Source organism: Malaya genurostris, chromosome 2 (assembly GCF_030247185.1).
Source record: "Malaya genurostris strain Urasoe2022 chromosome 2, Malgen_1.1, whole genome shotgun sequence".
Classification (NCBI taxonomy): Eukaryota; Metazoa; Arthropoda; class Insecta; order Diptera; family Culicidae; genus Malaya; species Malaya genurostris.
The window spans coordinates 343,643,550-343,659,971 of NC_080571.1; the positions used below are offsets into that span (position 1 = coordinate 343,643,550).

Consider the following 16,422-nt stretch of genomic DNA (forward strand, 5'->3'; position numbering starts at 1 on the left):
TTTAGTTTGTTATTGTAGGTCCCGGGTTGGCGGTTCAATGCATAGGACGCTGGTCTTACAAGCCAGTTGTGGTGTGTTCGAGCCCCGACCTGGAAGGATTCTTAGTGTCAGTAGGATCCATAGTACTAGCCATGCAATGATTCTGTACACTAAGAATCGGCTGCGAAGTCTGTTGAAACAGAAAGGCCAAATTCCACAAAAGGAATGTAATGCCAAGACTTTGTTTCATTGTAGGTTCCATTCCTCAGAGCTAAACGCAGAAGAACTAGTTCTTCTGTGAGCGTATCTGCTGTTTGACATTCGCAGTGTGAGTTTCGCTTCAAACAAATCCAGCTTCTGGTCGTTTGCATTGGAGAAAAAGAAAACGAAAAGTGGACAACGATGGGGAACATTACACAAAGTCGGTTGTTCTAATAGCTCTGAATTTTATCTAAAGAACTATTAAGATTGCTTTTTTGCAAATCGAAGGTAGAAATCATCAGTTTAGTGCAAATCTAGAATAATTTGATTAGCTTTGTGTTTACTTCGCTGTGCGAAGTTCGCATCAAACGAGTGCATATAATGCTAGCATTTGACTGCATCGCGTTCAAGAAAAAAGTTCCGAACAGTGTTTAATATCGCAGAAAATTTTGCCCTTCTAAATGCCAGAAATGAATCCCGTACAGCATTTCGATAGTTTGATATTAGTGAACGATTATACGACTTATGGTACGATTCTGTAGGCTTAAACCAGCAATTGATTGGGAATGGTGCCCTACTTCCTGGAATACAAACGTAATCATCCGTAACTAAATAATCTTTTCCAGGACAACAAAGCAACTGACGGTCCATTCAGGACTCCAAAAGTAACGCAAAGAACTTATTTAGAAAAGTCGATTAAATCGCCGACCTGCTTCCAAGAATACAAACGCAATCATCGGAAACCAATATTTGTCCTTTTCAGCTCTACAAAATCTTTAACGGTCAAACGGTATCAAATCAATTGATATTCAGTCACATCTCGAATAGATATTACTTCAGATTGTAGAAAAACTAAAAATTTAATCTAGACAGGCAACAGAATGAAATGAAGTCCAATATTAGCATTTATATAGAACATTGAAACCTATAAATCATATTCACAGTTGACAGAATATTCTCAGATTTGAATGAAACTTTCTGAGCATGTAAACTTTGTCCTTAAATGTCACATTGCACACTTTGTTTTTTTTTCCAAAATTGATATAGACTGTCTTTTAAAAAGGGCTAAACTTTTTTCAAATAGTTGACGAAAAATGACAAAGCCTACAAAAACGTAAGTCAAATTTTCCAATCAAAATCTGAAAAACTTCCATATCGAACTGACTTTAAAAATTAAAAATCAATTTACAAAAAAATACATTTTTCAGTTTAACAAAAAAAATTACAGTATCTTTTTATCAGTACTAAACTAAACTGGAGGTTATTATCGTCCAAAAAATCAATGAATCTCAATTTGAGAAGGCATTTCTCAGAATACTAGCTGCCCGATATTTGCAAATAGGATCAGTAATGGACAAAAAAATAATTATAGTTTACTTTTTCTCCTAAAACTGTCCGCTTTACGTTACATGAACGGTTTGAAGGGAACATAACAACCTACCTTGGGATAAAGTTTCATTGAATTCGAAAGTTGTGTTCTATTTTTGAAAGACTTTAAATTTTGAAAACCGGTTTTTTTTCAGTGAAGGATTCAAATAGACGAATTTTATATTGATCTAGACTAGATGCTTTCATCATTTTTTGCACAATATGTCTAAATTTCGAATGAAAACACTGAAAAAATTACTAATCGAATTTTACACTGAAAAAAATCGATCTTGGAAATTTGGAGTCAAATCACAAGATAACGACATACTTTATTTGAATAAAATTTTGTCCAAACATCGATAATTATGTTCCCAGCCAACCTTTCATTTATTTCAAGATAGGCGTTTTGAGGGGAAAAAGGGTTTTCTTACAAAAACTAACTTCTTTTTCTTGGCACTAAAACTGCACGTTTTGCAAACCCCGTTGCGTGTGGTCTGGGGTGTGTGAAAAATTTAGTCTTGAATATCCATATTACATGGTCTAGGATGTGTGAGGAGATTTAGTGTTAAAAGCTCATATTACACGGTGAAATTATCTTATCTCATTGGAATCTTGTATGATAAAGACTTATAGTTCAATTTAGTGTTACATAAAAAGACAATGGATAAAATCAGTTACGACAAAAATAGTTTTTGTTTGAAAAACTTTTTTTCCTTGAATGTGAAAATTTTATTAAAATCAATAATGGTTTTGTAAATCGATTTTAAATTTTATTATCAATTTTCTTCAGTGTAGTTCTGGATAAGATTTTTTTTCAGTATTTGTATTGAAAAATTTAAATGATTTTGTGAAAATCATTAATGCAACACTTTTTTTGCAGGACTGATCATTTTTCACAATAACTCCTTGAAAAAAATTTGTTAAAATTTTTAGCTCTTTTCAAAAGACAGCCTGAATCAATTTTGGGAAAACAAAGTAGGCAAAGTGACTTTTTAGGACAACAAATCAAGATAGCGCGAAATTCGTCATATTTATAGAGAAGAGTTTTCATAACAAAATTATTTCTCTATGTTTCGTGAGAGGTTTGAACCCCTAAACACCATCTAGTCAATACATTTACGTATAATCTCTTTTCAGCCAATTATAAATACTAATGAATAATATAGTTCTGTTGTAAGAAGGAGTGTATCGAAAATAAGCTATCCACAATTTTTTTTTCAAATTATGATAAAAAAAACGGTATTTCATTCAAACTAAAAACTGATCCTTTATTGTACGAGGTTAAACTTGAGCATAATGAAAACCGGATGAAATTTAAGTTATTCCTTCACGAATTTTCGAATTCATCAAGTTCCGGACAAGTGTTGCATCGTATTTTTTGGACGCTTAAGCCCACATTTTTTTTTGAACTCCTGCATGTTCCCAGCTGCCTAGACCCTCTTCACGATTGTCCAGTAACGTTCGACGGATTGAAGCTGAGGGCAATTTGGTGGAATGATATTTTTCTCAACGAAATTTATACCCTTTTCCGCCAGCCAATTGAGAGTGGTTTTGGCATAGTGACCCGACGCTAAATACGGCCAAAACAGTGGAGGTATACTATGCTTCTTATATAAAGGCAGCAATCTCTTCTGCAGACACTCAAATCGATAGATTTCTGCATTTAGAGTTCCGTTAGTGTACAAAATGGTTGACTTCAAACCACAGGAACATATTGCTTGCCATACCAGTACCTTTCGACCGAGTTTCTCCACTTGAATCGACCTGTCCGCATCGCTTACATCCTCCCCAACGACGACAGTAAAGTATTGTGAACCTGGAAGGGTTTTTGAGTCCTCCTTTGCATAAGTCTCATCGTCGATCAAAATGCATGCATCCGGACACTGCAAAAGACGCGAATACAATTTCCGGGCCCCTGTTGCTGCTCGCTTCTTTTGTTGTACACTTTGTTTCGAGATTTTCTGCTTCTTGTAGGTCTTCGGGTGATTTCGCCTCTTGATCCTTCCAACACTTGTTCCTGCTTTTTTGCCAAATCACGTATTGACATTGATTTACTTCCTGGTAGCTCATCCAAAGAATAGTGTTCCCCAAACTTATTAATGATGGTTTCAACATTGGCATGATGAATTCCAATCCGCTTCGCCAATTTTCGCATAGTAATACCCTTCTCACTTAGCCACGTGTTCAGAACCTTAATTTTCACTTCCTTTTCACTACGCAACATTGAAAAAAAAACGCAGAATTTCAACCGCACAAACAAGTAAACAAAGGAAAACTCACAGCCAAACGCACAGCATACTGTGATCTGAGCATGAAAAACCATCACAAATACAAATGCGTACAACACAAATGTATGTGGATAGGTTATTTTCGATACACTCCTTAGTGAACAATAGCAATAAAGTTTGAATTAGGATATATTCAAAATGTAGAATATTCACAAATCTGCTACGAATCAAAAAGAATCCTTTTTTTGCAAGCCAAAAAATGCGTGTGGTAAGCCTGCTGCGCTCAATGAGTGAACATATTTCTGACTTCTATGTGTCTGTTTTGACTGTTATGCTTTGTGCGACGATTTGTTCAATTCAAGCGGTAAAAAATTTGCGCGCATTTTTTTTGGAACTACATTTCACCTTAAGATCTGAGGACAGCCTTTCTGTTTCAACAGAGTTCGCAGCCGATTCTTAGTGTACAGAATCATTGCATGGCTAGTACTATGGATCCTACTGACACTAAGAATCCTTCCAGGTCGGGGCTCGAACATACGACAACTGGCTTGTAAGACCAGCGTCCTATGCATTGAACCGCAAACCCGGGCGCGGTTCTCTCCATGCTCTCTCGCAAGTGTGTAAAATGACTCTCGATGTGGCCGTGTGGCCAAGAAAGTTTTGATATTTTCGGTTACAAGTTTGACTACATCACATAAAATCCAAGAAAGCTGCCGCTTGTTTGGCAGCCTTTTTGAGCCGATTTTATTTCTCTCTCAGATAAAATGGCGCCGCCTTAGAAATCGACTTACCTTCATAAAAATAACATTCACTTCATTTTTATCGCGACAACAACTATGTTTTTCTGCACTAATCGCATCTAAATTTAATTGTCTAGCCATTGTCAGGATAGATTTTTGATCCATGCTTTTGAAGGCGAGATAATCAATGAACAAGTTGAAAGAGGGCGTTTTCAGCTATGTAATTCTTCCTGCAGAAAAAAGACTTTCCCGACCGCTAAAGTCAATGAATCATTCTAAAATTTTCACAGAATAATCTAAACTAATTTACTAAGAGATTGTCAATTGGGTTTTTTGATATTCGTCACCGTTTCTGAGAAAATCAGATTTGAAGCGTGAAAATAGCCCCTTTAAAACGCTCTAAAACACACTGGCCTCAGCCCTTAATTGCATCGTTACAATTATGCAAGTGTTGCATTGAAAATTTGTAAAACTCACACAAACAATCAAGTAGTCCGTGTGGAAAAAGTATGTAAGATTTGTATGCGCATTCACGTTATCCAGTTATGTCTCTGACATTACCCTTCCGCCTTTTTTTTTTTTCAAGTGACAGTTTCCGAAGATTTCAGTACTGTCGGTATCAATGTATTGACATGACTTTTACGCTGTTTTTTTCTTCTTATTTCCGTCAATAATCCGCCAGTATGTGACATTGATCTTGACGAAACCGCGTACGATCCAGTTAAAGCATGAACCGCTATGCTTATTATCATAAATAGTGCCTCACAGCAATGATCGTTTGTGGGTGTGTGTGCGAGCGTTCACGATCAGTCTCGCCTGTTATTAATCAATCCGGCTAGGGTCTTGCAAGTTAAGCTTTACGCGGTCGCCGTTTCCAGTCTAACCAAGCTAAGATGGAAAGATATCAGCTACCGACCACAAAAATATGTCCGATCGTGGCACTGGTTTTGGAAGGTAGAGTGACGCGTGCTTCGCGAACTCTAAAAATAAAACCAGTCAACTCGAGTTGAACGCTTATATCTTAATGAATGCGGAAAACTGATGCACAGAGTAAATAAATCGAAATTATCATTTTAATGTCATTTTTTTAGGAATTTCATTTTCCACTGCTGAAGTCTGACCGGGAAACGAGAATTGATCACCGAGAACAAGCAAATGCAATTACTGTGCAGTGGCTGAAATAATTTCTACACCCGAAACGATCAAAAATCGTCGAACTCAAGAACAACTGTTCAAGCCACATGTCAGTACTGCCGTTTGATACAAACATTTTGAACAATCTTGGGCAATCGTTGTCGAACTGCCGAACAGTTAATAGTTGCCGAGCAGCCGACTGGCACCAACCTGTCCGATCGAATTGTAGACACCAAAACCTAAGGCAACAACTTTCTGCTCGATAGTGGAGCTTAAATCAATCGCTTAAAGCATGTGTTATTTGGACTTGATCAACAATGCTGCAGAACATTTTATTTCTCTGTATTGCTTCATCATCATTTCTGACCCAGCGAGTGTTGCTGCCATTTTTTTATACCGACTCACCTGGACCAAAATCAGTGGCCATAAGCCGAGCGAAAATGTGGGTGGATTTCAACAAACGAACCTGTTGTTCAACCTCGTAAGTGTAGTAAATGCGGACCAAAGAACTTATGTTAAAAACGGTTTTATTTCCAATCCAATATCACAATCGTAGCAAATGAAAAAAAAGAAAGTATCTGAACTTATGCTTAGGCAACGATCAGCTTCTGATTGATGGCGTGGCTAACGAGTGGAGCCACGTGAACCGATCCCGGGTTGGCGGCAATGTACTTGGCAGCCGGAACTGCTCCCAGATAGTTGTTGTAGCCAAGTCCGTACGATCCCCAAGGCAATCCCCATGGGTTCACTTTGGCAATGTTGGCCTGAACGACGGTGGTCTTCGGTGCGTACCATCCATTCCAGCCCTGGTTGTAGAGGGAAGCCGCTGGCCATGCTGCCGATGACCACGAGTTTCCTCCATATGCTGGCCATGCGATCGAACTGTGATCATCCCAGCTGTTCCAGCCATTCCAGCCATTGTTCCAGCCGTTCCACGAGTTCCAACCGAGGGAACTGGCAGGCCACACCGACGGGGCGTACGATCCGTGGGCCACAATACACAATGAGGCGAAAATCAGAGCGACGAAAGCCTATTGGAAAAAAATTGTACTTTTTATAAGATCACTTCACAGTTGTTAGCTCCGTGAAAATTTTACCTTCATTTTCACAAATGGTTCGTTTTTTTGTTTTTTTTGAGAAGACACTGGTTTGATGCTTCGAAGAGCTCACGGTAAACTGTGCTGTAACTGCCGGAGAACTTTAGTATTTATATTCTTGATAGTTAAGGATTCCACCTTGTTTTTTCGGCATAATTAGTTCGAGCCCACTTACTTCCGATCATTTTGTTAATTGACGATCACGACCTTCCATGCCAGGCGAACCATTCTCAACGCACGAATCCAACCATGCGTAAGATGAATGTCCACATTTAATGAAACATGTTGATCGTTTGATCGTATCGCAAAACGACAAATTATGCCTTGACACTTGACACCCTCAACTCTAGGATAATTATTATACTAGAGTAAGGGCTCCCTATTTCATCTCAGCTCCAATTTCCATCTCATAACTTTGAACATGAATCATATCCTTCAACGTACCTGAGCAAAACTGTGAAATGTTTAAAACAATTATTCAAGTTTTTGCCACACTTTCCAATTGAAAAAAAATAGTTTGAAAACCTTCAGCGATAGCTTTTTTCATTTAAAATAAACTAACTTTTTAAATTTGGGAACCACTTTCGTCTGAAGTTTTACAATTCATCATGTTTCTGAATATTTACTAATCGATTTGCCTCAAAACATCATCACTATTTCACATAATTACACCACTATTCAATGCTGGATGACTATATAGTTAGTAAAGTTTACTTTACACTTGTGTAATCAACGATTAAAGACTTCTGAAATTACCTGTTAAGCAATGAAAGTCTTCAAAAATAAGAGATGAAAATTTGCACTTAAATAACTTGATTGCGCTTTGTTTTCATCTCAGTTCGTATCGCAAGGTTGCTAAGTTTTCTCACAATGTTACATAAACAAATTTTCTTTTTTCTTCTTTTAATTATCATCAATAAGTATTTTTTGGTATTAGTTTAGTAATATTATTGATATTTATATTTCAATAAAACTCTTTCGGATTCGAATATTACCAAAAAGAGCGTGTTAATTACTAATCAAATAACCATTGTGGCAAACCCAGTTGCACTGGTTTCATTCCGATATATGTCAATATTACGCTGTTGAGTGTGTGCGTTTCATCGGCTGTGCACAGAGATGCCAGATATTTTCATAGAAAATCTGCATTGCTTTGCATAAAAAATATTCATCAATAAAATGAAATATTTTTTTACAAAAATGTAATGCAAATATCATTCTTCATATCTCCTTAAATCATTGCCGCACTCAAAAGTATATTAAATAACAATTGAATTATATATATTTATCTAGTATGAAAATGTTTCATGATGCCACGACTTCCATGAATATTAGCTCAAATCGCTTTAAAATCATAATATAAATGTATTTCGGCGTTCATCAACAAATATCTGCACAGCAGACTTCCATTTCAATATGTGATTTGTCTGTTGATTAATAAACTTTTGTCTCAGCACTGCAATCAAATACTAATAGATGCTCAAAGAGAAAAGATAATTTTTTTACTTTTAGTGAACCTGTACAAATCTGTATTGAGTTTAGGTAATATGTATTAAATCAGTACGCGAATACAAACATCTTCATAATACAGATAAATCTCTATAAATGGCATCGCTGGCTCTGCATCCCATGAAGTATCATTCCGGAACGATACATTAAACTTCCTATTTACTGTTTCAGATTTTCGTACTGCGTTTCGGAACGATTAAAATTCAACAACAGAAGAAAAACGAATTGTTTATGCTTTGAGCAGTAACAATTTCTTAAATATGGATAAAATTAGTGCACGTAAGTAGCAATCATCAATCATAATATCCTATGTTCTAGGAAACAAAGCAAAATATACAGTGAAGTTTTCAATGCCAAAAAAGGGCAGAGTAAGTGAGGAAAAATTCCGTTGAATGTAATTTCTGATCGACGGTACAACGGCAACAGGAGTTTGCAAAACGGTTGCATAAGATTAACCTTACAATAAAATTTTAAATGTAAAACGAAAGGAAACGAAAACGCGCCAATAATTTTCAAAATTCAATTGATTCCAAACTGGTTCTAAAAATATCGTGCCTTGTCTTATAGTTGGCATCAGGTCCTTTTTATGAAAAATTCTGACATTTTGAACCTGAGAGTGTAATAGTAAATATTTTGGTTGCTGTCGCCATTGCTAATTTATGGGATGAATAAAGGACCAACGATAGGATGAATATAAAACCTTTGAGATGGAATTAGGAGCAGAGTAGTGAACATGTCATAAGTGTTTTTTGCTGTTTTATGAATATTATTTTTATTTCCAAGGAATGTGAATCAGATCTCAATGTGGAGCAAGGTGAATTAAGCGAAAATATTTAAAAATCATTGTAATTTTAGTGGCTAAATCTTGTTTTTAAGGTAACGTCCTTACAAATGAGATGAAATAGGGAGTTCTTACCCTACAATTTTAATAAAACATACTTGAGAACGACTTTCGCTGGTAGGTTTCGAACAAGTCTATGTCTTTCGAAATTGATTCTTTCATCTCCGAAAAATTTTGTTGCACTGAAAAACACTGGGAATTGTTAACCCGGCTGCTCGGCCACCACACCGAAAAGTCAACGATCGCGAAATATTAGTTGTTTTTTTCTGAATTTGATTGGTTTAAATTTGGTACAACTTTGTTGTTTTAACTAAACTGCCATTTTTTATTTATCGTGCTGGCAGTTTAGCAATGACACCCAGCAAAGACACGTACCACAAACGATCAATGAAACGTTACAGTTGAGCAATGGCATGCACTCTAATAGCAAAATGAAACGTTTCAATGAGGTATCACTCGTGCAACTGAACAATGACACAATCTTAGCAAAGTTAACTGTAGTTATGCATAAAAACAGAAAATGTTGTATTAAATAATCATTCAGTTATTTGAACTTCTAGTCTCTTCGGGAAGGGTAGCTAATCGTTCACGCTTGAAAAACGAAATTTTCCCTAAGTAGTTGCTAATAGTTTTATCACTGAACTCACAGATTATATAGAAAAAACAATAAAAGATTACAATTCTCAAGAGGGAATTCACCAGCAAAACGTTCACAGGGCACACTTGCAGAATGGTTTGCTGGACGAGCTTTTTTGATTCCGTTTTCAAGAATGTTGCTGACAAGCCGAATGCTGCAGATGCACTTTCATGAAAATATAAATAATACCATTTCACTTTAGTAGCCAATTTTTAAGCGGTCACCGTTTTTAATTACACTAACATGAACAGTCCGAAAGTACACTACTCACAGATGAAATTAAAACATTTATACGGTAAAGACTGCCCCAGAAAGTATAGACGCACTTTGATCTTGCTATAAATAATCCACAAGTGTTAGATATTCAAATTTTATTCGATATACTGATAATATTAGACTACAACAACAGAATATTATTCTCAACATTTGCTACTTAGCCATTGTAGACTAGCTGGCGCACCTTCTTGCGAACGTTCCTCATAAAATTCCGTGCAGACTTCTTGGCGACAAGTTTTGACACTTTTTCCAATCTTTTTCGAACTGTTGAATGATTTCGACTGCCGAGACATGTTTCCTAAGATGTGCCTTCGTTAATGCCCCAAAATTCCTCAATTGGTCGAAGTTGTGGGCAATTTGGTGGATTCATGTCTTTTGGGACGAAAGTGACATTTTTGGCAGAATACCATTCTACCGTTGATTTCGAGTAGTGGCAAGAAGCAAGATCTGACCAGAAGACAACAGGATCCTTGTGGCTTCAAATCATGGATAGAAGTCGTTTTTGTAAACATTCCTTAATGTATATTCCACTGTTCATTGAAACAGTGGTGATAAAGGGTTTCGAAATCTTATCGCAGCTACAAATTGCTTGCCAGACCATAGCTTTCTTACCAAATTTTTCGACATCAATCGATGTCTCGGACTGGTTTAACACTTGCTCTTCTCGCACCGTAAAATATTGTGGTTCCGGCAAGGATTTGTAGTCGAGTTTCACGTAGGTTTCGTCGTCCATGATTATGCAGTTCAAATTTCCAGCAAGAATCCTATTGTACAGCTTTCGAACCCTCGGCCTGATCGATGCTTCTTGTTTCGGACTACGTTTTCGTTGTTTCTGCTTCCTATAGGTTCGAAGATTCAAACGTTCTTTAGCACGAAGAACATTTGACTTCGAAGTGCCCACTTTTTTGGCCACATCCCGAACTGAAACCTCCTTCTTTTGCTCGAACGCCTTCAGTATACGTTTATCCAACTGAGGGTTAGCAGGACCTTTTTTTCGACCCGTTTTCGGTTTATCCTCAAAGGTGTTATCCTCACCGGACTTCCTGATTGCATTTCGCATTTTTTGCTATCTTTCTCAATGACAGTCCGCGTTCTGTGCACCATTTGTACACAATTTTTCGACGTTGTTCTGCTAAAAGTCCACGCGTTTCGACACAAACTAATGAAAACGAATAAACAACTGAACAAGTGATTAGAGAAGATTGTAAACAACAGGACGCAGCCATAAAAATTGACAGATTCTGAACCATTGCGAAATGGCAGCGGGTTTTGGTTGCATCCATACTTTCTGGGACAGTCTTTAGGTGGCTGTACCGGCTGAGGCTGGTCAAAATACATAGATGATAATGCCTTTAAAGTGAGTGTACTGTACACACTAACGAATTGTCATCGCCGTTTCGGTGACAGTTGTTCTTGTTTTCGTATTATTCACGCTCGAAAATGTCTGTTTATGTACCCAATTCTCGCCATTTGCGGGAAGTTTTACTTTTCTGTTACAATTCGAAAAAAATGCAGCTGAAGCGCATCGAATGCTCTCAGAAACTTGATGTGATGCTGCTCTGAGTAAAAGAACGTGTCGGGAGTGGTTTCAACTTTTAAAAATGGTGATTTCGATGTCGAAGACAAACATGGTGGTGGAAGAGAAGAAACCTTCAAAGATGAACAACTAGAAGCATTGCTTGATGAAGAGCTCTTGAAACCGGAGATCGCTACCGAACGCAACTGATGCGCCTTAGTCGCGCGCTAAAAGAAAAGCGGCCACAATATCAAGAGCGATAAGACAAAGTCATCTCGCTACACGACAATGCTCGGCCTCACGTCGCAAATGTGGTCAAAAAGTACCTGGAATCGCTGAAATGGGAAGTCTTGCCCCACCCGCCGTATTCCCCAGATGTCGTCCCTTCTGACTTCTACATATTCCGTTCGATGGCACACGGCCTGGCAGATCAACATTTTCAATCCTTCTAATAGTTGGAAAAATGGGTTGCTTCATACTGTGAATAATACATCTGTAAACACTTTTTCGCAATAAAGCTTTTAATTTTGAAAAAAACGGCGGAAGCTAAGTTTGGTTGAATACTACCGGTTTAGTAATAACAGTGGATTTTTATTATGTTAAAGTATCATATTAAACTACGTTAAATGAAAAATGACGAAAAAAATTACGCTGAGCAAACATGCATAAAGTGGTTTTCGTGGTTCGAATTTGGGAATTTTTATATGGACTACAAGAAAGTTCCGGAAAACATAAAAAGTGCATGTGGTGGGATCAACTGGGCGCTATTTATTATGAGCTACTCAAATGCGTTCAGACAGAGCATTGCATGAAAAGCGGTCGCAATATGAAGATCCTCAGGGCATAGTATAATAATGCAAGACTCCATGCTTCGAAAGCTTTTACAGCTTATTTTTATAATCGCTGCAATGAAAAGTTCTGCCCAAGCCGCCATTTTTTACCTGACATTGTTCCATACGGTTGACATTTGCTCGAATCCATGGTGCATAACTTGTCAGGTCAGCTTCAAAAACTACGACACCATCAAAAATTGGATCGATTCATTTGTCGAATCTGAGGAAAAGGAATTTTTCAAACGCGGTATTCGAATCTTAGTGGTGGTATAAAACGATGGACAATACTTAGAAAAACGGTACTGCAATGATACTCTCACCAAAAATCATGAAACTTTAATAGTCTGATATATTATAAATAGAATTATATTATATATTTGTTTTATGTTATGTATGTTATAAATTTTCTGATTTTATTTATCATACAGCCGTTTATTTAAATTTTACTGACACCGACTTCAGTTACAAAAGTCTGGTCCTTGTTTCTGTGATTTCTCATTGCGCCATATATTTTGTATGGAAGGATGAAAAGAAAACTTAAAATACCCTATGTTTGAGAGGACATGGAGAGATTATATCTTATTCAAAAAATTTTATACATTAAACTGTAATCCGTCTCTTATCTGAGAATTCAGAAAAATAATACAGTGCAGGAAAAAAATAATTTTATTTTTTGGATTTCTACGCCTTGGCATCACTGCACGGAAAGACCGAAATCAGCATTTTGGCGAAAAAATTAGTTGATTTTCTGATTTTAGTTAGTTATTTTTTGAGACCACTAAAAAAATCTTACTTTTGCTAATTTAGATTTTTTAATTTTAATTCCCTTAATAATAATAAAATATTTGTTGAAATGGAAATTTTTTTAGTTAAATTCACCAATTAAACGTGCTGTCATTTCTTAGCTAAGGCACACTTCATTTCCGATTTTTTAGTTGAATTAGAGATTAGTTTTTAGTTGAATTAGAGAAATAAAACGTTGTTTTCAACCACAATAAATGTATACCGAATACAAGTAGTACACCGGACGGCGCAGCTCGGAAGGTTTGAAGATACAAAAAAACTACATTTGACATATTCAATTAGAGTGAAACATTCGAAATTCACTTCACTGTTCCGCATAAAAACACTATTACGCACAATCGCTTCAAGTGCGCACAAATTCTGAAGAAAAATGATTTCCACTAACAGTTTATGACATTTTATATATCGGTTTAGAAATTTAAATAAAGTTATATCGAACACATGCGAAAAACTTCAAAACAATTTTCAAGCAGTTTCAACAAGATTGCCCTTTTTAGCTTTTTAATGGATTGTCTTGCTTTGACACTTCTTATTAGTTTTTGGCTAATAAACTTGTCAATAAAACCAATTTCATTTTTGTTTTCTTTGTGATTGAAATATTGCTGGTTTGTGTCCAGGATATTCGCCAACTAAACACATTCTCAAAAAATAAGAGTATTTTTCAGCAGAGTAAATTCTCAATTTTAACTAATTTTATAGATATTTTGGAAATTTTGTTGTTAAAATCAACTTATTCAATGTGCGTCGGGAAACCCACTGTTCTTCTTTCAGAGTCTGCTAGATTATTAACATAATTAAAATAAAATTCTGCATCCTCGTCAATAATATTCATTTTGCTTTACTCTTGCACACAAACCTGTTCACTCTAGTAAAGATTGTCTCGCTGCCACTCAATCAGCATTAATAGCAATTAATAGCATTAATCGTTATTTCGCTTGCGCTCATTTAACGGAGAAATGCCGCACAAGTTTACCGTTAGATACAAATCAAAGCAAATACTTTGATACTTTGTACTCATTACTGGAAAATGAGTATTTTTAAACGAATGGTTGTTCAATTTGAATTGATGTCCCCACATCTCTGTGCTGAACGGTTTGGAGTGGTCTTGATGGAAAAGTTATAGAGTTCGTCGCGGAAGAATAATAAAGCTCAACACCATTTTTATTTCCAACCCCTCTCAGGTTTTCAGTTTGCACTTTATTTTACAATAGAGTATTCTGGTAAACTTTTCAGCACTGTACACATGTTCCGTTTCAACACGTTCTCTTATGAAAATCAACTTTGACATTATGATTTAGGTATTCATCCGATCCTAGGTCCTTCACACCGATCCTGGGGCAGGGGCCAAGTTCAGTTGTTGCTGCGAAACCGAATGTCCCGGTAGAGGGGCAACGTGAACGGCACCTCGTGTGGCGGAAACGGAAGTAGCAGCGACCGGGACTGGGGCCACTGCGACAACGGCTGGGGCTACTGGGGCGTGAGCTACGACCACCGATGGAACTCCGGAAACATCGACCGCAATTGCACCGGGCGCTGGCAAAAGATGCGCTAGAGCAGGATTCGATTGGACAACGGTTGCACCGGGAATGGCCAAACCGGCCGGAGCGGGTATGGCAATCGGTCCGGCTGCATAGAGTAATGGAACAGCGGCGCCATCGGTAACCATCGAAATGGCAGCGATCACTAAGGCAACGAAGCACTATAAAACGAAACTTATTAAAATTTCAATTTTAAATTTCACTAATGTTTCGAACAAACCTTCATGTTGGGCAGTTTCGGACTCGACAGGACTAACTTCAAACGCGGAAGCTCAATCGACTATGATGGCAACCAGAACTCATCTGTCCACTTATATAGTGCTGAAATACTACTGAAATACTACTAGACTACTGCAAAGGATTTCCATCTTTGAAAGGCAAACCGAGAAGACCCGTCGTCTGTCGCCAAAGGAATGGTACGAGTAGAATTAATTAAAATCAAGACCTCTAATCCGAGTAGGCCATTGCTCAAGTCCGAGAAAAATTTCATCAGACACCCCTTGATTGAATCCCTTGTTTCGTGATAGGCAACTGCAATTGATCTAGATTCGCATGAGGGAGGTAACTAATGCGGCTCTGAATATATGCATAAATTAGCACATAACCCGTGAGATCAATTCATCAACTGGATGACGACATAATGCATTAATTAGCTAATTGAAACATCTAGAGAACAGGGATCGGCACTGGCAGAGATGAGCTTTCCGCGGATGTTGATGCCGCTGTGATTCATCCCTACACTGGCAAGGATTGTCTAGACAGAGTCTAACTGTCTAACTCCGAGTGAATGAATCTTTATTTTTATTTACATCCTATCTGAATTGACGCAAAATGCGCAGTTTAGAATATGAAAATGCAAAACGATTGGCTGCAATGAATATGGATCAAGTTTAGTAAACAGAAAACAGCTGTTTCACCGTGCAATCGTAACTGATTGGTATTAGAATGGAACGGCGATTAACTACTTCGAAGTAGATGTGTATAAACTAGGTGTTTATACAGAGCCTACTTAGATAGAGTTGTCTCCAGAATATGGGGTTCTAACGGTTTTACAAGGTTGTTGATGACGCATGACAGCCAATCAGCACATGTTTATTGATATCAGAGAAGGTACTTACTGGAAAGTTAAGTAAAATTGAATTTGAAAGGAAATTTGTCCTCTAATAAATTCACTTGTAATATATTGAATCTGAAACAGGGCATCGGACGGATCGCACCGAGAATAATAATCGATATAAATGATTTGAATGTGTTGTCAATGATTAAATTTTTCATCCCTTCCGGTGAACGACTTTCAGATTTGATACTTGGGTGAAGTGAACGAGATAACATGAATTAAATGAGTTTTTTTTAAAATAACTATTTATTGGAATATGAGTTAAAATTAAATTATTAAGATATAAATACCACAAGTGGTGACTTTTCAGCCCTATTATATATATATATATATATATATATATATATATATATATATATATATATATATATATATATATATATATATATATATATATATATATATATATATATATATATATATATATATATATATATATATATATATATATATATATATATATATATATATATATATATATATATGATTTGGTTATTACCATGAGGACATCATTTGCTTCCGCAATTCTGAGATTTTTGTGTAGGGAAAATTCTAAACCTACTTGTATTGTGTAATGGGGAAAAGGAACTTATATACTAACTTA

The 16,422-nt window shown here is 36.6% G+C and overlaps 2 protein-coding genes across 2 annotated transcripts; both read right to left on the reverse strand.

Annotated features, from left to right (window-relative positions):
• Window positions 1-6,160: 6,160 nt before the first annotated feature.
• LOC131428019 (uncharacterized) lies at window positions 6,161-6,845 on the reverse strand. Its single transcript, XM_058591653.1, has 2 exons — window positions 6,748-6,845; window positions 6,161-6,681 (listed from the first exon to the last, which is right to left on the reverse strand). The coding sequence occupies exons 1-2, from the start codon at window positions 6,751-6,753 to the stop codon at window positions 6,241-6,243; spliced, it is 447 nt and encodes a 148-aa protein (XP_058447636.1). The 5' UTR covers window positions 6,754-6,845; the 3' UTR covers window positions 6,161-6,240.
• A 7,476-nt stretch (window positions 6,846-14,321) lies between these two features.
• LOC131431900 (adult cuticle protein 1-like) lies at window positions 14,322-15,078 on the reverse strand. The gene is made up of 2 exons (XM_058597852.1): window positions 14,922-15,078; window positions 14,322-14,862 (listed from the first exon to the last, which is right to left on the reverse strand). The coding sequence occupies exons 1-2, from the start codon at window positions 14,925-14,927 to the stop codon at window positions 14,485-14,487; spliced, it is 384 nt and encodes a 127-aa protein (XP_058453835.1). The 5' UTR covers window positions 14,928-15,078; the 3' UTR covers window positions 14,322-14,484.
• Window positions 15,079-16,422: the final 1,344 nt, after the last annotated feature.